This window comes from Marmota flaviventris, chromosome 2, assembly GCF_047511675.1.
Source record: "Marmota flaviventris isolate mMarFla1 chromosome 2, mMarFla1.hap1, whole genome shotgun sequence".
NCBI lineage: Eukaryota > Metazoa > Chordata > Mammalia > Rodentia > Sciuridae > Marmota > Marmota flaviventris.
This window is the reverse complement of record NC_092499.1, coordinates 63,053,997-63,078,805: the sequence shown is the minus strand read 5'-3', so window position 1 is coordinate 63,078,805 and position 24,809 is coordinate 63,053,997. Positions and strand designations below refer to the sequence as shown.

The window sequence follows — 24,809 nt, the reverse complement described above, 5'->3', positions numbered from 1 at the left end:
CAATTTCATTAATTTCAGTTCTGATTTTAATTATTTCTTGCCTTCTGCTTCTTTTGCTGTTGTTTTGCTCTTCTTTTTCTAGGATTTTGAGATGAAGTATGAGATCATTTATTTGTTGTTTTTTCTTTTTTTAAGGAATGAACTCCAAGCAATGAATTTTCCTCTGAGAACTGGTTTCAATGTGTCCCATAGATTCCGATATGTTGTGTCTGTGTTTTCATTTATCTCTAAGAATTTTTTAATTTCCTCCTTGATGTCTTCTATAACCCATTGATCATTCAGTAGCCTATTGTACATTCTCCAAGTGATGCATGATTTTTCCTTCCTTCTTTTATCGTTGATTTTCAGTTTCATTCCATTATGATCAGATAAGATGCATGGTATTATCTCTACTCCTTTATATTGTCTGAGAGTTGCCCTGTGACATAATATATGATCTATTTTTGAGAAGGATCCATGTGCTGCTGAGAAAAAAGTGTAATTGCTTGATGTTGGGTGGTATATTCTATATATGTCAATTAAGTCTAGGTTATTAATTGTGTTATTGAGTTCTATAGTTTCCTTATTCAACTTTTGTTTGGAAGATCTGTCCAGTGGTGAGAGAGGTGTGTTGAAGTCTCCCATGATTATTGTATGGTGGTCTGTTAGACTCTTGAACTTGAGAAGAGTTTGTTTGATGAACATAGCTGCACCATTGTTTGGGGCATATATATTTATGATTGTTATGTCTTGTTGGTGTATGGTTCCCTTGAGCAGTATGTAGTGTCCCTCTTTATCCCTTTTGATTAATTTGGGCTTGAAATCTATTTTATTTCATATGAGTATGGACACTCCTGCTTGTTTCCGAAGTCCATATGAGTGATATGATTTTTCCCAACCTTTCACCTTCAGTCTATGTATGTCTTTTCCTATCAAATGCGTCTCCTGTAGGCAGCATATTGTTGGGTCTTGTTTTGTGATCCATTCTACTAGCCTGTGTCTCTTAATTGGTGAGTTTAAGCCATTAACTTTTAGGGTTATTATTGAGATATGGGTTGTTCTTCCAGCCATATTTGTTTATTTATGTTACTAAACATGGTTTGTTTTCCTCTTTGATTATTTTCCCCCCTTTACTGTCCTACCTCCCACTGTTGGTTTTCATTGTTATTTTCCATTTCCTCCTCCTGTAATGTTTTGCTGAGGATGTTTTGAAGAGATGGTTTTCTAGCTGCAAATTCTTTTAACTTTTGTTTATCGTGGAAGGTTTTAATTTCATCTTCCATCCTGAAGCTTAATTTCGCTGGATACACAATTCTTGGTTGGAACCCCTTTTCTTTCAGTGTTTGAAATATGTTATTCCAGGATCTTCTAGCTTTCAGAGTCTGTGTTGAAAGATCAGCTGTTATCCTGATTGGTTTACCCCTAAATGTAATCTGCTTCCTTTCTCTTGTAGCTTTTAAAATTTTCTCCTTATTCTGTATGTTGGGCATCTTCATTATAATGTGTCTAGGTGTGGATCTCTTATGATTTTGCACATTCGGCGTCCTGTAGGCTTCTAGGATTTGGGATTCCGTCTCATTCTTCAAGTCTGGGAAGTTTTCTTGTATTATTTCATTGAATAGTTGCTCATTCCTTTGGTTTGGACCTCTATACCTTCCTGTATCCCAATGACTTAAGTTTAGTCTCTTTATGTTATCCCATATTTCTTGGATGTTCTGCTCATGGTTTCTTAACAGTCTTGCTGAGCTGTCTATGTTCTTTTCAAGTTGAAATACTTTGTCTTCATTGTCTGATGTTCTATCTTCTAAGTGTTCTACTCTGCTGGTAGTATTCTCAATTGAGTTTTTTTAATTAACTTTTTAAAAAAAACATATTTATTTATTTATTTAGTTAGTTATTGGCAGACACAACATCTTTGTTGGTATGTGGTGCTGAGGATTGAACCCGGGCCACACGCATGCCAGACGAGCGTGCTACTGCTTGAGCCACATCCCCAGCCCCTCAATTGAGTTTTTAAGTTGGTTTATTGCTTCCTGCATTTCTAGGATTTCTGTTTGTTTTTTATAACCTCTATCTCCCTGTATAGTTGATCTTTTGCTTCCTGGATTTGTTTATGTAATTCCTTGTCGAAGTGATCTTTCATTGTCTGATTTTGCTGTCTAATGTCTTCCTTGAGACTCCAGATCATCTGAAGCACGTATATCCTGAATTCTTTATCTGACATTCCATCTGCTGCAGCTATTACCTCTTCTAAAGTTGAGTTGACCTGCATTGCTTGTGGTCCTTTCTTTCCTTGTCTTTTCATACTGCTCGTGTTTCTTTCTGCTTGGTGAAACTGTTGTGTTTTTGAAATTTTCCCCCTATATATTTATATTGCTCTTATATAGTTGAAAATTCTCCCTTGCAGGGCGGCTGTGCTCCTCCTCCAATTGGGGTGATCTGTCTACCACGCTGACGGGCCCCTGGGCCTGTTCTTCCGGTCGGTCGCAGGTCTGCCTACCTTGCGGGCGTGGGTGGCGGCTCTGCTCAGCCCCTACTCCAAGTGGTGTGACGTGTCTACCACGCCCGCGGACCAGTGGGCCTGTTCTGCCAGTCGGTCGCAGGTCTGCCTACCTTGCAGGAGCGGGCAGCGGCTCTGCTCTGTCCTTACTCCAATTGGGGTGACGTGTCTACCACGCCGGCGGGTCGCTGGGCTTGTTCCAAGCGCGGGAGGTGGCTCTGCTCTGCCCCTACTCCAATTGGGGTGACGTGACTACCACGCCGGTGGGTCGCTGGGCCTGTTCTGGGCGCGGGCGGCGGCTCTGCTCTGCCCCTACTCCAATTGGGGTGACGTGTGTACCACGCCGGCAGGCCGCTGGGCCTGATCCGCCCGTCGGTCGCAGGTCTGCCTACCTTGCGGGTGCGGGTGGCGGCTCTCCTCTGCCCCTACTGCAATTGGGGTGATGTGACTGCCACGCCGGCGGGCCGCTGGGCCTGTTCCGGGTGCGGGCGGTGGCTCTGCCCCTCTGGCTTGATGACAAAGTGAGAGAGACTCGGGTGTGTGTGACTCACTTTCTTTACCAGGAGACCAACTGTTTCTGTCGCTGCTGGTATCGATGAAGTTCTCTCCTCCGCCGCTTTCCGATGACATCAGATATCTGCCATGTTGGTATCCCATGCGAATGGCAGCATTTCGTTCCCTTTGCCGGGTGACCAAAGCAACGGGTGAGTCCTGACCGGCCCTCACAAGCCCCGTCTCAATCCTGTTGCCACTGCCTATGAAGGCTCGGTTGGTATTTACCTCCACAGTATTCAGCAGGACCCAGACCGAGAAGCAGTTTCCGTGGGTTCTTTAGCCCTGGGCCAGAGCAGTTGCGGGAGCCGGAATTGGGCTGCTCCGGGCTCGGTGTATGTTCTGATAGGAGCAGGCTCCAAGAAGCAGTTTCCGCAGGTTCTTTAGCACTGAGCCTGAGTAATTTGTCTGCGAGACGCAGGCGAATGGCAGCCTGAAATTACCTGTTCTATGGCTGAATGAGCTGCGATCAGTCGAAAACAGGGATGGTGACGTCAGCTCTTCAAACATTCTTTTCATGTGCTTGTCATTCATACTTCCTTTTCAGTGAAATCTGAGGGTTTTTTTTTTTTTTGCCTATTTTTTAATTGGATTTTTTTTCTGTTATGTTCCTAAAGTTCCTGATATATTCTATAGGTCTTTACCAATAATTGCTCTCAATCTACAAGTTTTTCATCCTTTTTAACAGTTTTTAAAATTTATTTTAATTAGGTATATATGACAGCAGAATGCATTTTGATTCATTGTACACAACTGCAGCACAACTTTTCATTTCTCTGGTGGTACATGATGTAGCATCACACCTATGTGCTGTCATACATGTACCTAGGATAATGATGACCACTTTTTAACAGTCTTTAGGAAAGGAAAGTTTGTAATTTTGATGAGGTCAATTTGTCAAATTTTCCTTTTATGATTTTTTTTGGGGGGGGGGTGGGTAAGAACTATTAATCATGAATTATTCACTAGGTCCAGAAGACTTCCCTGTTTCATTCTCAAGTTTTGTATGTTTACATTTAAGTCAGTGGCACACTTTTGAATTACTTTTTTGTTAGGTTTGGTGGAGGTTCCCCCCACCACCACCTTTTGACCATTTCTCCTCCAAATAACTAAGGCTTAAGGATAATCTCTATCACTGATTATTATTACCAGGTAATCTGTTTACTCTGGTTTTTACTAAAACTAACTGCTAAAAAGAATAAAAATTTTGATTAGGGGAAAGGCAGCATGGACTTATGATTTGTTGGCAATTATGGTGGGAATATTTTAATTGAGACTTTAGGCTTTTAGAACTCAGCATGAAAATACCAGAAAATAGGGGATCACACATGTTCAAAATAGGGGTAAAAAGGAGAAAATGAGTTAAAAAAGAAAGAAAGAAAGAAAAAGAAACAACTTCCCAACCTTTTGCCTAGGGATCGGATAATATACTAAACCCAAGATTAAAAAAAAAATATCTCAGCGGCTTGGGAGGCTGAGGCAGGAAGATTTTGAGTTCAAGGCCAGCCTAAGAAATTTAGTGATGCCTTGCCTAAACACCTTAGTGAGACCCTGTCTCTAAATAAAAAGGGCTAGGGATGTGGCTCAGTGGTTAAGTGCAGGGCCCTGGGTTCAATCCCTGGTACCAAAAAACAAAACAACAATAACAACAAAAAACTAGGGTCAATTTGCAAGCAAATTATGTTAAGGCATAAAGCATACATTAAATCAATATTTGCCAAATTGTAGTCATTTATGGATTACCTCAACAATATCATTATTTTTGGCTCAACCAAGAATTACATAATTTTCTTAACATGTTTACTGGTATCAATACAATCATCAGGTGATGCTTTGGAGACTGATTAGCATACTATATAAGGTACTATAAATAAAACTAAAACTGTTATTGGAACATGACCACAATTACTTTCCTACCTAGGTTTTAACACAAAATCACTGCTTGATTTTACTTTGAGAATTTGGATCCAAGCCATTCTCATTAGGAATCAGAATGAAGTAGCAACTATTGCTCTAGGCCAGACATGGTGGCACTTGACTGTAATCCTGGCAATTTCAGAGGCTGAGGTAGGAGGATCACAAGTTCGAAGTCAGTCTCAGAAATTCAATGAGAGTCTCAGCAACTTAGTGAGACCCTGTCTCAAAATAAAAAATAGTTAATTTAAAAAAAAGGGGGTTGAAGATGTAGCAAAATGGCAGAACCCCTGGGTTCAATCCCTAATACCAAAAACTAAAAATTAAAAAAACAATATTGCCTTAGTGGCTGATAGAAAAGAAATACAAGTGGCTAGCTGCATAGTGAAATACATGACACACTTTGGTAACAATATTCACATTTTTATTGAAAGGTATATAGATGTGCTCACCACTGATACCTTCATTTGCAAATGGATTAGTTGCAAAGTATAAAGATCTGTACTTGACTTTTTAATCAAGATTATTGCCATAAGATTACTTATTTCCAGGTTTCTGCAGGTATGGAACTTTTTTCCCACTGGATCAGAAGTGTATCCAGTTGATAATATTTAAACAAACAAACAAACAAAAGAGAATAGTCATGTTGTCTTAGTCTTAAGGGTTTCTGAATTTTGTCCTTGGAGTAGATCAGGATCTTCCCAAGGTCTCGGACCTCGGATATTCTTCCAGTCTTCAAAAGTAGAGTCCTTTATTTTCTATAGAATCACAAAAGTTAAAATATATACATATTAGTGCAGGAGCCCTGCAGGTTTGATTAGGACATCACTGATTAATGAACAAATGAATAGAAAGAATTCAACAGGCACTTAATTAAATTGCTAGCAAATAATCAACTGCAAAAATAATAACTGAAAAAGCAAGCATAATAACTGAAAAACTGCCATGTTTCTTAGAATTTGTAGCTTTTTTGATAGGCATTGATGTTAATGCTTATCTCTCCCCCATAATAAAACTGCTAATACAGAAAGAGTGTACACACCTTATTTATTTTTAAGAGCACAAAGGGAGGAAACTGAAAAACAAGTGTAAATCTGAATGCTGATCTAACATAAAAGACTAAAAGGGTTAGCATGGGTGATGGTTAAAAAGAGAGAGAGAAGAACACAGGTAGAGACCCTAAAATATTGTATAAGGAAGAAAAGAAATCAAGATGATTTATTTGAGCCTGGGCTTAAGAATGAAAAGACTTTTCCCATAGTTACCATAAACAAAAGTTTTTTGGGCAATCGAAACTGTTCCAATAACAGTTTGGGGTATCCTATCTTTGTTTAGTATTAAGTGTCTCTCAAACATAGAAATGAAGGTAGGATAAAAGGGAAGATCAGAAACATTTCTTCCCTCCTCTAGTAACTACCACTCTGACAGTTATTTTTACATAACTGCTAACTTTGATCATTCTGGAATAAGTGAGCAAAATAAAAAAAACAGGTAAAGAGAACACAGAATAACATATACAAAGATGGGGAAAACGGGATAAGTCTATCTTGACATTTGGATTCTAAGCATTACTCTTTCACTAACTAGCTGCATAACTTTTAGCAAGTAATTTAAACCTTTTGGGAATTAATTTCTTATAAAAGTAATAATGAAAAGGTAGAACCAAATGTTCTATGTGGAGTCTTTATTTTAAAAATTTTATGACTTCTAAAAGGACTAGAAGGAATATCTACTCCAAAACAAGCACTTCATAGCATCACTACTGGCACAGTACTAGTAGATATTCAAGTAGTGAGTTACAGTTTTGGGCCAAAAAACAGCGAATGAGTGAATGAAAACATTGCTTTTTTAAAGTCAGGAGTCTATACGCTCTAAAGATATGAAAAGATTTTCTAAAGTAATGGCCAGTATCCATTTAACTTAAGATATATATATGCATAAGACAATTTCAAATCATTCTTAAATAAGAGGCAATGTTGGCAGAACAAATCCACATAAGAGTGTCCAGTCTTTAAATATCTTTGGAAGAAAAAGTTTCTTAGAAATTCTGCAAAACATGCAAAGTGGATGAACCACAGGTTGTATACATGCGCTGCGCAAGATCACTCAAGACTTACCATTTAATATCCAACTGCCACAGTAATGAGTGTGGAACAGACTCAAGAAATGCCAAGAAAAAGTAGTGTTAGGAATACTGAATTTTGAGCTCTGCCTGAATGGAGATGTCTCCTTATTATCTTGCTGCTACCTTGACATACAGGTAAGACATCTTTTAGAAGTAAGCATTTTTCAAAATCCATTTAGGTTCACTCCAAAAAAATTTAAAACCGAACCCTGACAAGAGCCTCTGGGGAGACTGCAGAATGAGTCCCACATCAAGTTACAGGGGCATAGGAAACAATAGTCTTTCCAAGATTCTCCCTTACAAAGCACAAATCAAATTTGAAGTGATCAGCCAATAATTAAACTGTCTGGTAAAATGAAAAACATAAGAAGTTTCTTCAGTATATTATTCATCACATATACCTCTCAACCAAATAGGACCAGATATACAAACAGGAAAGTGTGATCTAGTAAAAAATGAACAAATTAAAACAAAAAATTTAACCAAGTAAGACGAAGAACACACTCCCTTACCATATTCCATGACATATGTGCCATTAAACTTTTTGATTGTGCTGATCACTTAGGTGGAAAAATGACACCCTGTTATAACCCTAATTGACTGACATACCTATTATGTATGTTGAGCATCTCTTCATATATTTAAAAATATGTATTTCCTTTCCTCTGAACTCCTTACATGCTTTGCCCATGTTCCTACTGACCAACTGAGTTGTTGAACTTTTACACATTGATGTAGATGCTTTCCATATTTAAATAAATTACTTAGCCATAAGAGAAAAACATTTTTAGAATTTCTTATTTAACTTAGGACTTTATGTACAATATTTTGTTAGGCTGAATTTTTATGATCTAAAAACACAAAAAAGAAAATCTGCAATTTTTTCCCTCCTAATACCTTTCATATTTTGTTTATTTTAAAATTTGTGACCTCTGTGGAATCTGTTTGTAGAGTATGAAATATGAATCCTCCTTTATGTTCTTTTCAAACTGTTACATAAAGAGCATCCCTAAGCCCAAAATATGGAATCTAAAATGAACCAGAACCAGAAACTTTTGGGGCACTGATATGATGCTTAAAACTTTCAGATTTGTGGCTGGGGTATATCTCAGCATGTGTGAGGTAGTCGGCTTGATTTCCAGCACAGAAAAAAGAAAGGGACAGAGGAATGGGAGGGAAGAAGGAGAGTCTGGATGGGAAGAAGAAAACTAATTCATATTTTGAGTTTTCAGGTTAGAGATGCTCAACCAGGAGTCTATCTGAAAAATTCCAAAATCTGAAACACTTCTGGTCCCAAGTAGTTTATCAAATACCAGATTTCAAAATAAATATTTTTTTCCTATATTAGTAATTTAAGTTTATCTTAAGGCAGACAGTTTCAAAACATAGAGTATTAACATAGTGTACCTCATACTCTGACTCTAAAGACACTTTATTCATTTTCAGTTTTTTTTCCAATTCAGGATCAATCTGGAGAAAAGAAAGAAGAACAATAAGTTACTTAAATTTGTTATAGTCTATTTCCACTTTTAAAAGTTACAGAAGGGATGACTGGGATAATACAGCCAACTTAAAACTCATGACAAAACCTCAACCATCCATCCATTCCAGTCACAAAATGATATTAATGCAGTACTACCATCACCACTACAACTAACAATTGCTGATATCTATTGAGCATTGTTATGTGCACGGCATTTTGAAATGTACTATATCATTTAATCCTCATAAAACCTGTAAGTATTATCTATATCTCTATAATTACATGTAAGGAAAATAGGACACAGGGAATTGGAATAACTGGTCAAAAATGCAGTGCTTAGCAGTGAATATTGGCCCTTTGCCTTGAGAGGTCACACAATTAACCACCAACCTAAATTGTGTTACACAAAAATAATATTAAAAATGTTAGTAAATATATATGCACTTGAAAACAAAAATAACACCTTCCGCAGACCAGAAAGAAAGGGATAGCTATGAAAATACTAAGATTCCATAATGGTACACAGGAGCTGATGCTATGTTACTTGTATATGGAAAAGTTTCTAGAAGAGTATGATTGCTAAAATAAACAAACAACAATAAATTAAATTAAAAGGTATAGCTGATCAGTGATGATTCTACAGACCCTAAGAACAATTAGTAAGCTAGAGGTATATCCAGGATTCCACTAGAATGTTACATAAAGAGTAGATTATATAACATTTTGATCAACCATCTTCCTGTGCCTTTAGTTTTTTTGTAAATGATTAAAAATATGTCCAATGATGTCAAAGTAATTTGCAACAAAACCAGAAAACTATATGACCTGAGTCTCTTGGGGATTAAGAAGTAAAGACCCACTTGTGGGGAGGATTTCATAAGAACTGAGAATTGAGGTTGAAAGTCCATTTTGTCCTTGGGCACACATCCCAAACCTGGTAGAGCTATAGAATAAGAGCTAAGGCTTGAAACCAGATACATGGCTGCTGATGGGGTTAAAGACATCATCCAGGCCTCTAACAACAAAAATAGAGATAAAAGAACTCAGAACTGTGATCTCCCTCAAAGAGGTTCTAAACTCATAAGTTAAGATTATACAAATAGGCTGGAAAATCCTTGAAAAGTAAAGCTAAATATCCTGAAGTCCCAACTGAAAGTCATATAGGGCTGCATCCTAGGTGTGAGGAAAAACAGAAAAAGACTAAGTCATAATTTTAAACTACAACCAAGCCATGATCTGGATCACTCCCAGATATTAGGGGGACTGCCGCCCCACTCTATATGCCTAGCAAAACAAAAAAGCAACCTTTCTGAAAGAAAACAACACTATCTCTACAGCTGTTTATAACCAATGACCAATATTTAATGTTTAATTTAAAAATTAAATTTAAAAATCAAAAGGCATGTTCAAAGACAGTCATACTGTCAAAAAACAAAAAATAATAGACAATAAAAGTACATCTAATCTTTTTAAAATTAACTAATATTTTTAATTCTAATTTGTTATATATGACATCAGAATGCATCGTAATTCATATTATACATATAGAACACAATTTTTCATATTTCTGGCTATACATCTAATCTTGATCCATATGTTGGAAAAAAGGACTTTAAAGTAACTATAATTCATATATGTTAAGACATTAACAGAGAAAGTGGATAAAAATATGGTACCACTGAAGATTTCTCCAAAGTAATGGAATACTTTAATTTATTTTAATTTAATTTATTAATTTTAATAAAAATTAAATGTACAGTTCAGAAGTAAGAAAATATAGTAAGAAACCACAGTCAAGGGATGGCTTTAATAAGAGATTGAACAAGCAAAAGACAGGTTTAGTGATTAGAAGATGAAACAACAGAACATATACAAATCAAAATACAAAAAAAAAATGGGGAGGGGAAGAAGCCAAATAGAAGAATGTTAGATATACTTAAGTAGTCTAATATGCATCTCGGTGAAGTCCCATAAAAGTAGAGACAAAACTGGGCAAAAGTAACATTTTATAAGACACTGACAATTTTTTTACATGATTTCATTTAATTTTTCAAAGAAATCAGAAGACAATTTGAAATTCCATTTTTTTTTTTTTTTCCAAATCAGAGTACTTAAGAATTATGGTAAACACTGTGTGTTGCTATCACTCAGACCATCACTTGGTACAAAACAGAAAGCATAATGCTTGGTCAGATTTTACAGAATCAGCTCTATACAGTAGGGGATCAACAGATATGGTGTTAAAATTTCCTCTTTTGTTCACCCAAGGATATTTTAGTTCTAATCTCTGAGTCAGAAAATGATTCAAGAAAAATGTAGTTAGCTACTACGGCACACACCTGTATCCCAGCAACTTGGGAAGCTGAGACAAGCAATGGCAAGTTCAAGGCCAGTTTGGACAACTTAGTGAGACCTTGTCTCAAAATTAAAAAAATACTAAGGGCTAGGGATGTAGGTCAGTGGCAGAGCACCCCTGGGTTAAATCCCTAGTACCAAAAAAATGGGGAAAAAGATTAAAAAGTAACTTTATCCAGTTTCATAGGTCAATCAAGGAAAACAAAATGAAAGCTCTTTTTTTTAAAAAAAAATTTATTTGTTCTTTTTAGTTATACATGACAGTAGAAAATGAATGTTCTTATTAGCATGGTCTGCACAAGTCAATTGAGCATCTGCTATTTTAGACTGAGTATTTTATTTTGGGGGGAGATAAATAAACTTATGAATGATTTCATATGTACCTGCCTACTTGCCTGTCTCACCCTGGATATGTGAGATTCAGTCTTCATATGTGTTTTCACATCCCTGTCTCCAATATGCCCAATTTCAATTCTTTTTTGCGTTGTGTTGTATGCTCTGTTTTGGTTATTTAACTCCTAAATCCAATTATATGTGTCCTTTTTATCTGTCATTAAAATAACAGATTTATTTAGCTTTCTTTTTCAGTGATGTCTGGATCACATTCACAGTAGTATTTTAATTGTTCTCATTTTCATTATCTAAATCTTAGAAAACATAGTCACAATATTGATAATGTTAAAAATTAAACTAGCCACTACCTTGTTACAAAGCACAATAGATAGGCAAAGTCAAAGACTGTTACTATTCACAAGTGCAAGGTATGAAAACAATGTACTTAAACTGCACACTTATATCACTTGGAATGATCCAACAATGGAAGATTCATTATCGTAGATCCACGACTGTTACCATCAGCATTCAGGAGAAAAAAACAACAGCCCCTATGGATGGCAGACAAACTGCCATATATACATCACACTAAAAAAGAAAAGATGCTCCTTTCAGCTCTGTTTTTGTGGGTCTTCTACTTTTCTCTCAACTTTCAATACCCATTACTGAAAAGCAGTAATTTTCTTGTCATTGGATGCCAAATTTTCAGTATGAAAATTATTACAGTCTCAGGCAAAAACTACAATCTCTGGTCACTCCATACCATTATTGTCTTCTTTCTCCTTCTTCCAATTTCTCAACTGAACTCATTCTCCTTTGGTCTTGTCAACTGATTTTGTTTAGTGCTGAGGATGTAGCTCAGAAGTAGAGCACTTTGCCTAGCATGCACATGGCCCTGGGTTTGATACCTGGAACAACATATTTAAAAAAAAAAAAATCAACTTGACTTTGTCCTTTAGACCCTAGTCTCAATCTGCCTTGGATCCAGCAATTTTGCCCTCTTAGCCAAATCCCCATTGACCCCAACCTCTCAATCCTTACAACTACCATCAATCTCAACTAATCTTATGCTCTCAACCCTTAGGAGAGCATAAGATTATGGTTCAAATTTATCCTCTCAACATCAGCCTACCTCATCCTTGCTAAGGCATTTGAACTCAGCCTTAACCAAACACTGAATTCTTTGGTTTTCATCTGAATTAGACTTCACAATATCAACCACCCTCAACCTCTCAATCTCAGTTGGCCTTGTCCTCTGATCTTTCTCACCTCAACCTTGCGCTCTCATCCTTCTCCTACATATAGACCTGACCTCACTGTTTTTTTTAAAAAAGACGCATTTATTCAGCATCATGATCAGACTATTACATTTAGCAATCAACAGCATAAGTGCACCAAAAAAAAAAAAAAAAAAATGTCTACATTAAACCCTTTGTTGGAATACTTTACACTTTTCACACAACAGAAACTAAAATAATCTGTTATTCAATTAGTCCACAAATACAGTCCTTGAGTTTTGTTGCCCATAAACATGTTTATTAATGAGTACTGTCTTCTTTATAGCAGCTAGGCCCCGCCACCACTGCGCTTGGCTGACTGTAACCTGTTGCTTCCCTGTCACTTCTCTAGCTCTCCTCTCCTGCTGAGTTTCGTTTCCTGGCAGTATGAAAACCTTCTGCCACAGCCAAAGCTACTGCTGCTGCTGGAAACGCCACAGCCACCTTGGTTTCACAGTTTGGCAAGGTATTGGCCTCCACCACCATAAGGTCCAGAGCTTCTGTCTCCAAAGTTTCCACCATTCATGGGTCCAAAATTTGATGACTGTTTTAACTGCCCAAATCAGTGTAGCCTTCACCACCTCTAAAACTGCTTCTGTTATTACCAAATCTAATGTAGCCACCCCCCACTGCCACCATATCTACCACCACCATGGACACTACCAAAGCCACCAAAGCCACCACAACCACTCAAGTTTCCTCCACTACCAAAACTGTCATTTCCACCAAAATCACCTCCATGACATGACCATCACCAAATTTTCCAGAACTACTTTGACCTCTTTGGCTAGATGAAGCATTAGCCACTGGCTTTCCTCACTTCACAGTTGTAGCCATTCACAGTATGGTATTTCTGATGACAATCTTATCCATGGTCATCAAAAGTTACAAAAGCAAAGGATTTCTTCCTTACACTGTCTCGGTCCATCATGATTTCAGTAACTTCACTTTTCCCATACTGTTCAAAATAATCTTGAGGTGATGTCCTTAAGTGTCTTCTTTAATTCCACCAACAAAGATCTTTTTCAGTGGGCCCCTGGTCTTTGAGAATCTTCTCTTGAGACAACTCTGTCTGGTTCCATAACTCTTCCATCCACCTTGTGTGGTCTTGCATTCATGGTTGCATCCACTTCCTCCACCATGGCATAAGTGACAAACCAAAGCCCCTGGAGCACTTTGTGTTTGGGTCTCTCGTTACTACACAGTTCATGAGTGTTCTCCATTGCTCAAAGTGGTTTCTCAGACTCTCATCAGTTGTTTCAAAGCTTAGCCCTCCAAAGAATAGCTTCTGCAGCTGTCCGGGCTCTTAAGGGAACTCTGATTTAGACAAGATGGCAGTACTTTAATGATACTTTCTCAACAGCATTCCCGGGCAGAAAGCCTGACCTCATTCTTTTAACCTTAATTCTCTTGACTTCAATTGACATCACCTTCTAAACTTCAATCAACCTCATTGTCTTGACCTTACTTACATTCTTCTCTTTATTTTGCCCCCACCCTCTAGGCCTCTCCTTTTATCTCAACCTCCCACATTCTCTTCTTAGCTGAATAACTAGCACCACAATTTATCCAGTCCTCAAAATCAAAACTTTGAAACATTTTAGAATTACTTTTATATTCATATGACATACATCACACTGTGTATCAAATACAATCAATTCGCTGCTATAATTTATTCTGGAACCCATTCATTTTTCTTTATTTTCATTGCCATTATTGTTTATGTACTCTGATACCACAGAGTCCTAACAAATCTCTTTAAGCAATCTCTTCCCTTCTATATTGCTCTCCCTGTCCCCATCCATCCTCTTTACTCCATTGCAAGAGAGACATTTCTAAATTGAAAATTGATAAAATACATTACTTGTATAAAGCTTCCCATATCAAATAGGTGGCACAAATAAAAACTACATACTTCTCAATGACTGTGCCAGAGTTCTTATATAACACCTGACATGGATTTGACAGTATATGTGTAATAATAGAAGGTGATCCTAACTGTACCCCAATACAGTCACATGACCTCAAGCAAGATACTTAAGTTTTCTGAGTCTTAGAAAGCCCATTTTCCTCACATGTAAAATGAAGGAGCTAGTACAGTCCTAGCACAAAGTAGACACTATAAAAAGGCAGGTATCTTTACTTATAATAAAAGATAATTTTTCCTTTCTTTCAGTATCAATTACTAAAGATGTGTATCAATATAATACAATTAATAATATTAATATTAAATAATTAATTTTAATTGGAGAAATAAAATGAAGATTTTTGATCCATGTTCTTTAGTCCCTTCTAAATCCTAAAAACAACTAAACCAATGTATGGGAGAAAGCTAATGATATCTCAAATTTCCTAGTGAATAGACAGAAAGATTACTAAATTCTTTACATCAATCACTTCCATGTGATTATTAATGATATTTTAAAGAATAAAGGCCAGGTGTGGCAGTGCACACCTATAATTCCAGCAGCTCAGGAGGCTGAGGCAGGAGGGTCTCGAATTCAAAGTCAGCCTCAGCAATTTAGCGAGGCCCTAAGTAACTCAGTGAGGCCCTACCTCTAAATAAAATACAAAAAAAGGCTGGATGTGTGGCTCAGTGGTTAAGTGCTGCTGGGTCCAATCCCCAGTACCTAAATAAATAAGCCAGCCTCAGCAACTTAGTGAGGCTCTAAGCAATTTAGCAAGACCCTGTCTCAAAATACAAAATAAAAAGGGGTGGGGATGTAGCTCAGTGGTAAAGCACCCCTGGGTTAAATCCTCAATACCGAAAAAAAGAATAAGAAAGTGCTGAGGTATTCAGAGAGACTGAATACTGGCTTTGAAAAACAAGACAAACTTAGACTGCTAAATACTCGGAACATTTAATTCTAAACCAAAATATACATATACACAGACACAAGTAAAATTCCAATTACAATTCTTACTTTAATCTTCACAGCATCATATCGGATTTGTGAAAATTCACGAAGACCAAAAGAACCTCCAACAACCAGCAACTAAAACAAAGAAAGGAAACAGTTAAACAAAATAGAAGAGTAGATTTTATGCACAAATTACTTGTCTGAACAACAGCAGAGACAGACTCTACAGATCCTATAGATTAGTCCTCCTTTCAGAACTGATGCAGTGGATATAATTCAAAGATATTCCACAGATGCCTGAAACCTCAGATAATACTATGTTTATTCCTATACATATATATCTATAATAAAGTTTAATTTATAAATTGGGCACAATAAAAGATTAGCAACAATAACTAATAATAAAATAGAACAGTTATGATAATATACTATAATAAAAGCTACTTAAGACATAAATTATTTATTTCTGGAATTTACCATTTAATATTTTCAGATAGCATTTGACTATGAAATTACAGAAGTGAAACCTCAGACAAAGGAGGCTACTGTAACAGTCCTGGAAAAATTTACATTGCTATCAAATACCAAAATTAGTACCTTATAACCTGTACTTGGTCTTATAGTTTAAATTATGTCATGTCAAGCAAATATTACTTGATCCTTACAACAGACCATCTGCTAAGGGGGAAAACCCATTTAACAGATGAGGAAATAAAAATAAAAACCCAGCTAACTAAATGATTAGCCCATTGTTATATTACATTTGGCCTGAGGCTGTTTCTATACTTAGAATTCCTATCACTCTAACAGTAGGTAAACAGAAATTTGATTAGACCATGTTCAAATAAAGCAAATGCCTAGCTGTTACCAATCAAGCTATTTCTGTACTTCATTTCCTTGTTCTGTCTATAAATACTCACTGCCCAGGTCAAAGAAGGGAAATTCCCAAACCTCTTCTGGTTCTAAATGCTGCCTGATTCATGAACCTTCTTTGCTCAAATACTGTAAAATTTGTTTCCTTTAAGTTTTTATTTTTTTAAATGGTATTGTATTTTTTATGCCTTAATTTATTTATTTATATGCAGTACCGAGGATTAAACCCAGTGCCTCACGCATGCTAGACAAGCACTCTACCACTGAGCTACAACCCTAGTCCTGAAATTTTTCTTTTAACATGACTCCTCATGGTAAACAAAGGAATAAAACTCTGACCTATTTCTTTAAGTCCAGGATTCTTTCCATTTTATGATTTTGCAAAATAAGCCAACTGGAAAACATTCTCTCATTTTCTTATCTAGTGATAAAGGAATCCTGTGAAATATACCACACTTTTTAGAATTTGGTGAAGTTTTTAAAAATCCCTCAATTGTCACTGCTGCTTTACCATCTCCTCTAAAAATCTAATTGGCCTTAATCTTCCATTCTAAAGCTGCAAAAGTCTAGCCATTTGGAAAAAAGTTTGATTCCTATCTTACTTTTTATATTATTATACTTATACTACTGATTAAAGAATTAATATAAAAAGTATTGGACATTATAAATTATAAGCTCTTACAATTCTGAAGGGAGTATCAACAAGACATTGAAGCCATGAATTTTTCAGTCCAATACATGTGCCCACATAAAAGTTTAAAACTTCTACCCTGACAAATAAAACAAAAAGAACATAAATACAAAAGACAATAAATCAGGAAAAAATATCTGTTATATGTTAAGCAGATAATACCTGCAATGTCAATATGTAAGAAATTCATCACATAAGTAACTTTGCCCTTTACTTTCAATATGAGAATGCATACCTGTTAGAGTCTGTAAACAAGTCAAAATAACACCTGGCATTTAGCCAGGGGAATGTTAGAGTTCGTAAACAAGTCTGGATGGTGCCTGGCAAAATGCCAGAGGGAGTGGTTTGAGAAGTAACAAAAGCGAGCCATTAAGTGTAGAGATTCCTTATTGGTTGACTGATGTATCTAGTTTATGCTAATTAGATAAGCTGTGTGGAATGTATAAATACTGCTCCTGTCCTGCAATAAACGGCTCCTACTCCTGCTGTATCAACGTAAACAAGTTGTTCGTCACCCCCCGGTTATTTTGCTGCAGCCAGACTGCGGCAGATGGTGGCCCGTACGGGGAGCCCCGGGACACTCGGGGGTAAGTGACGAAAAAAGCTGCCCGTCCACAGATAGGACGGGAGCAATCTGCTCGTCCCTAGGCAGATAGGGCGAGAGGAAAAATGGCCATTTTAAGAAAATGGAGAAGATTGATACAGTATGTTTGTGTCTTGTTTTGTCTCAGTGTATTGTATTGTCTTTGTGATGAAAATATGGAAGGGGTGAGAAGTAAATTACTAAGGGAAGAAGGCACCCCAATGGAACCAAGAATAGTTAGGGCATGTGTTGATAGAAGCCCAGGAACTCTAGTCAGAAAGAAACAGAAAGTTCAGAAGAAGAAAGATTATCAGAGGAGGAAGGATTATCAGGAAAAAAGTTGCAGCAAAAGGCTATTACTAAATACTTTTCGTTACCGGAGGGTGCGTGAAGCGGAGAGGCGGCTGCCGAGTGTGCAAGCCAGTCACAGTGCAGCAAGGATTTTCCAAGAGGCGGCAGCAACTGGCTCTTCCCGGCCTCCTGGCCGGGGAGCTGGCTCTTCCACTGCTGCGAGCCCAAATCTAGACCTGACCTGGAGGCACAGTCTCGCAGGCTCTTGCTCCCTGTGCCCAGTAGCAGTTTGAGTCCGGGACACTCCCCAGGGCGATCTGGGGCTACCCGGATGCTACAGCCAGCAGAAGATGCTACCAGCGTCCCTGATGTTTGCTCATTTTCAATGCCAATAACTAAGCTACAATGGTTCTCCCACACCTGGAAGCTGATGAGTAATGAGCACTATTAATGCTTATTTCAAATGTAAAAAACCTTGAGATAATGTACTAAATTGTTCAGAAGGTTGTTTTCTTAGTAGAATGCTACAGGATTTTCTTTAGCCATCCGGAGTTCCTGCCTTCGTCCCAGTGTGGGTGAAGACGAAGGTGGAAGAATTCCCAGTGTTGCTGAGAACGGGACTGAGATTTCAGCTGAGAACCGGACGAGACTTCGGATCAAGCTAGCTGCCTGCAGAACTTACCTGGACTGTGATTTAAGCTAGCTGCCTGCAGAACTTACCTGAACTGTGATTTAAGCTAGCTGCCTGCAGAACTTACCTGGACTGTGATTTACCTGGACTGTGAGTTAATCTGTTGAGACACTGCTTTACCTGGACTGAGACAACAAACTGTAATCTATAACAAATTGTAACTCGGTATCTTTGCTAACAGTGTCATTGCTGGTATAATTTTTCCAAGGGCTTCTTGCATGGAGCCATCAAGTGGCTTGGTATTGTGGCATTTTGTATCCTTCCCTTCTGTTTGTAGCAGGTTATTTATGGTGTTTCTGTAAAAACCACTATGGTCGTTATTTAAGTCAAACAAAAGGGGGAAATGTTAGAGTCTGTAAACAAGTCAAAATAACACCTGGCATTTAGCCAGGGGAATGTTAGAGTTCGTAAACAAGTCTGGATGGTGCCTGGCAAAATGCCAGAGGGAGTGGTTTGAGAAGTAACAAAAGCGAGCCATTAAGTGTAGAGATTCCTTATTGGTTGACTGATGTATCTAGTTTATGCTAATTAGATAAGCTGTGTGGAATGTATAAATACTGCTCCTGTCCTGCAATAAACGGCTCCTACTCCTGCTGTATCAACGTAAACAAGTTGTTCGTCACCCCCCGGTTATTTTGCTGCAGCCAGACTGCGGCACATACCCCTGGTTTTCTTACTTCCTCTCAGTTTCCTTTTATCTTCCCAATGTTGGAGTACCCCCAAAGGCTAAGTGTTTTCACTCCTTCTGCCTATTATCAACCAACATTGAGACCCTAGGTGATGTTATCCATTTCCACTGATTTAAATAGCCTCTATGGCCAAACCTCCAAATGTATATTTTCAGTGGGAACTATTATACCAAACTGAATACCTGCTTTCTTATTTGACAACTCCTCTTCAAAGTCTAACAAGTATATACAAATAAACATAAAAGATCTTTATCCCAACCTTCTTTCTGTCCTAACCAACTTTTATGATCCCAGTAAATGTCAATTACTTTCACCCAGTTCTTGAAGTCAACTTCTTTGTTGTCATCTTAAGCTCCTAGTTCATATCTCCTATCTAGTTCATCTCTGCATTTTGTTATATCTACTTTCAAAATATTTCTTGAATCTGACAATTTCTTACTATATTATGTTCTAATACCCTAGTTCAGGGTACCATCGCTTTTCTGGACTTATTCATTCACAGAACCCACATAATGCATAAGAAAGAATTTGGTCTTTGTCCTAGGTTTCTGGAAGTTGTTTCAAACTTGGAATTTCCTGAGTGATAGGACTGTCTTTGTTATGGTGAATGCTGGGACACAAACATTAAGGAAGTGATGCAAGGTGGGCCCCTAGACAGTTTCAGAATAGAGAGAGGCTGGTCATGCTGGAAAGATCAACTGAGTGACTAGAAAGCTATGGCTTTGCGCTGAGTGATATCAACCTGACCTCTAAACCTCTAGGAAAGGGAGCACAGAGGTGGAGACTAAACACAAAGTCTAATCATTCCTGCCTAGATAATGAACCTCAAGAAAAAATTTGGACACTGAGGCTTGGTTGAACTTCCTGATTGGTGAACACATCCATGTGCTAGATGGGTGCCATGCTGTGATTACAAAGAAGGACAGAAGCTTCACATTCAGGACCCTCCTAGATCTTGCCCTATGTGTCTCTTCTTTTGACTAGTCCTAATTAATAAACTTTATAAGGAAATAGCAATTGTGAGAATAGAGCTCACCTGTGTTCTGTGTCATTATAGTCAATACTGAACAAGAGGGAGTACAGGGAACACCTGAATTTGTAACCAGTTGTTCAGAAGCAACAGTTAGTTTGAAAATCCCAGAGCTTCCACCTGAAGTGACAGTTCTGTGGAGTGTTGTGCCCTGAGGTTGTAAAGTCTATCATAATACTAGGACTTGCCATATGAACTGTACTGCACCACCCACTGTTACCTTAAAATCCACACTTCTAAGTATCTTCATTTTTGCACTGGATTCCATCTTCTCTTATCTACTAAAGAATATTGATTAATTACTTTTCTCTTCTTCTGTATCATCAAAATTTTGCTCAGTTCTTCATGAATCATCATAAAAGGCTATTATTTCTCCTTCTTATTAACAAATTTTTCTCAATCTTACTTTCCCACCATCTATCATCTATTTCTTTATTTCTATTTGGAGTAAAACTTCTCAAATGAGTTGTCTAGCCAAAAACGTACACTGGAGAAAAGATAGCCTCTTCAACAAATGGTGCTGGGAAAACTGAAAATACACATTAACTAAATGAAATTAAACCTCTATCTCTCAGCATGCACAAAACTCAACTCAAAGTGGATCATCAAGGACCTAGGAATTAAACCAGAGACCTTGCACCTAATAGAAGAAAAAGTAGGCCCATATCTTCATCATGTCGGATTAGGCCCCAATTTAATAAAACTCCTGTAGCGCAAGAATTAAAACCAAGAATCAATAAATGGGATGGATTCAAACTAAAAAGCTTCTTTTCAGCAAAAGAAACAATCAGTGAGGTGAATAGAGAGCCTACAGAATGGGAACAAATCTTTACCACAATCACATTAGATAGAGCACTAATCTCTAGGATATATAAAGCCCTCAAAAACCTTAACACCAAAAAACCCAAATAACTCAATCAATAAACGGGCCAAGGACCTGAACAGAGACTTCTCAGAAGATGATATACTGTCCAGCCCCGGTGGGGATCCAGGGGTCCTGAAGGAGGAGTAGCGTTGGCAAAAGATGACGAGATGGGATGACAGGTTGTAAGTTACGAGCAGCCTCCAGAAAAAAACTGCTGCCCCTAAAGGGGCCTTTATTTTTATACATTTTTTTTTACAGGTGTTTTTTCAGGTAGTTAATGAATAGCCTCAAAGCCCCAAACTTCTTTGACTTATATAATTTTAAAGAGTTACAATCTTTTCTGACATACATTGATAGATACCTAAGATATTATGTACATTGTTTAAAATATTTTCCTGTAACCTTAGCCAATCATGATTAAGCTTTTACATTTTCACCTCAATCATTAGGTGCTAGGCTACCCAACTAGACTACATGTCTCCGGACCTATTATTAACTTCTAACTTTAAAGCATACCTATAATTATTTCGTTAACCTTTAACTTTTATGATAATTGGTAAGTTTTCTTACTTCTAAACTAAAATCCCAGTAAAACGCACTTAAAATAGTGAAAGTCTATTACTTAAAAACCCTATTACTCTGAAATGCCTCTAAAATATATCTATGTTAATTTTACATTATTTTATTTTTAATTTCCAAGGTAATTTCCTTTTTTCATATGACCTATTTAATTGCTTTCTTAAAGAGTTTCCTGGATCCTTGGTCAAAGTACACCAATTCTTATATCTTTGTAATCTTTAACTAAAGGGTAGGCTTTGCACCTCAACCCATTTGTCATTTATATTAACTATGTGTTTCCCATTCTCATCATAAATTCCTGTGTAAGGCAAAGGAGGGGTCTGTTGGTGGGGGGAATGTATGTCGCACAGGTTGTGGCTTTAGAATGGATGGCTTAGTATAAACTCTTAAGCTTTTCTCAGGAACCTCAATTTGCAATCTTTTCCCCGTGAATTTCTTGAAGAATAACACTATTGTTTGTATCCTGAGAGATACTGAAACACACCTTGTGGCATGTCTTAATTTTGTATCCTTAGTCTCTTTCTGGGAATTTTCCTGCAATCTCAGGCAACACATAATTTTATTATTGATTGACATATGCCCTATTATCCATATCATGAGTATCATAAACAAAACACTTAACATTCCCCATGGTTCCAGTTTCCAGACGGTGTGGCCCTGCCACAGCATCCCCCCATGCTGAAACCCTGTCAAGACAGTGGGTGCAGGAACACCTTCACCAATACATATAATCAATCAATAAACATATGAAAAAATGTTCAACATCTCTAGCAATAAGAGAAACGCAAATCAAAACTACTCTAACATTTCATCTCATTCCAGTCAGAATGGCAGCTATTAAGAAGACAAACAACAATAAGCGTTGGCGAAGATGTGGGGAAAAGACACACTCATACATTGCTGGTGGGACTGCAAATTGGTGCAGCCAATATGAAAAGCAGTATGGAGATTCCTTGGAAAATTGGGAATGGATGCACCATTTGACCCAGCTATCCCACTCCTCCGTTTATACTCAAAGGATTTAAAAACAGCATATTACAGGGACACAGCCATATCAATGTTTGTAGCAGCACAATTCACAATAGCTAAATTATGGAACCAATCTAGATGCCCTTCAGTAGATGAATGAATAGGGAAACTTTGGTATATACAGACAATGGACCATTACTCAGCATTAAAAGAGAATAAAATCATGGCATTTGCAGGTAAATGGATGGAGTTGGAGAATATAATGCTAAGTAAGCCAATCCCCAAAAACCAAATGCCAAATTACTTCTCTGATATAAGGATGCTGATTCATAATGGGGATGGGGAGGAGCATGGAAGGAACAGACAAACTTTAGATAGGGTAAAGGGGAGGAAAGGTGGGGAATGTGGTAGGAAAAATGGTGGAATGAGACAGACATCATTACCCTAAGTACATGAATGAAAACACGAATAGTGTTCAACCAAAGACATGAAAAATTGTGCTCTATTTGTGTAATATGAATTGTCTTGCATTCTGCTGTCATATATAACTAATTAGAATAAATAAAATTTAAAAATGCTCACAGAAAAAAAAAAAAAGGAAGAATACTGCTGATGTGGTGGCGTATGCCTGTAATCCCAGCAGCTCAGGAGGCTGAGATTGGAGAATCAAGAGTTCAAAGCCAGCCTCAGCAATGGCGAAGCACTAAGCAACTCAATGAGACCCTGTCTCTAAATAAAATACAAAAGAGGGCTGGGGATGTGGTTCAGTGACAGAGTGCCCCTGAGTTCAATTCCCCAGTACCAAAACAAAACAAAACAAAAACCCTAAATACAGCATTTTTCTCTACAAAATTATTTACATGTTTAGGGCCAATACAAACATACAAAGCAATCTACAGTTATATACTCAGGAAGAAAGCTACTGAAGTACTTTCCAGTTCATAAACTAAAAACAAAGGAGAAAAACCCTAGATAGTACTTCAATATGCAGTGGTTTTATGACCTTGGCTTTCTTTGATAATTTTGAAAAGTAAGAAACTCAAACTGGCCTCCAAAGGAACATGCTGGTGACTCAAAGTCAGTGACCACAATCTCAGTGTTTTCAAATGGCAGAGGACATTTTTATATACATGTCCTATAACCTACAGCAATGTAATTACTATGTTATTTTTACAAAGACAGTTATCTTTAAACTTTTGAAAGCATATTAAAAAATTTTCTAAAGATGAAATTTAGTCCTGCTTTAACAGCAGAAGCTGGTAAGTTCACTTGTGCCAATATCCATACCAAAGTATTAAACTATTCTGTAGTTTTAAAGCGGCTTTTCTTCATATGCTTGGCTTACATGATTTCATGTACTATGACATCGAGGTTTGCTGAAGCGAAATAACTTATCCACGATTCAACAGCAAATAAAAGTAGCTGTCAGGATTCCAGCTCTGATCGGTCTTATGTCAGTTTGAATTTCATCCTGGAGACATTACGGGAACTCAGCGCAGAATTCAAAGCAACCATATAAGCTACAGTGCTTTAGAAATATTAACTAACACAGTGACCATTTGAGGGGTGTCACGGGTGGCAGACACCGTATTGAACATTTTATTCACAAGATCTTATATGATTCATAACAAAACCCTTGAAACAAGCTAGCAACATCCGGGCTTGGGTAAAACGTTGGTTGATACAGTTTTCTGAGAAATGGGGACAGTAACAATCGCGTTCCCGATGGAAAAGAGGCCGCACAGACCCCGCTCTACCAGAGAAAAGCGGGACCGGAGAGCCTATTATGAGCGGGGCAAGAAGACGAGGAAACCATTGCCTGAAAGCTCTCAAACCTGTCGCTGGTCCACTCCTTTCCAATCTCGGCCGTCGGACTTCGGTATAGACTCCAGCAGGCTGGAGCCAGCCAACCAGGAACCCGCCCCCCCCCCGCCCCCCCTCCAGAGTTCGGGCCCACAGATCCACTCACCAACATCGGCACTCCGTAGCTAAGGGTCTTGTTTTTGCGCAAGGCACGCAACACTTCTGGTGCAACCATGATTGAACTCTCCAGTTGGCTGAGACGCCCCTCCGCTCAGACCCAGTGAAGTCTCGTAAATTTCACCAAAGGAAGGCGTTCCGGCCTCACCATCTCTCCTTTGCTATCTGGTTTCCGGTTCTACCAGGCAG

General features: G+C 37.7%; 1 protein-coding gene across 1 annotated transcript; it reads right to left on the bottom strand.

Moving 5' to 3' along the window:
• Window positions 1-5,347: 5,347 nt before the first annotated feature.
• Cox16 (cytochrome c oxidase assembly factor COX16) lies at window positions 5,348-24,799 on the bottom strand. Its single transcript, XM_027929495.2, has 4 exons — window positions 24,610-24,799; window positions 15,443-15,514; window positions 8,478-8,540; window positions 5,348-5,703 (listed from the first exon to the last, which is right to left on the bottom strand). Exons 1-4 carry the CDS (start codon window positions 24,676-24,678, stop codon window positions 5,587-5,589), a joined length of 321 nt encoding a protein of 106 aa, XP_027785296.1. The 5' UTR covers window positions 24,679-24,799; the 3' UTR covers window positions 5,348-5,586.
• Window positions 24,800-24,809: the final 10 nt, after the last annotated feature.

Coding starts and splice junctions, on each gene's coding strand:
- Cox16 (XM_027929495.2), bottom strand. CDS start 24,678: ATGGTTGCACCAGAAGTGTTGCGTGCCTTGCGCAAAAACAAGACCCTT. Junction 15,515..24,609: donor GCTACGGAGTGCCGATGTTG/GTGAGTGGATCT, acceptor TCTTTGTTTTAG/TTGCTGGTTGTTGGAGGTTC. Junction 8,541..15,442: donor ATGATGCTGTGAAGATTAAA/GTAAGAATTGTA, acceptor TCTTTTCTCCAG/ATTGATCCTGAATTGGAAAA.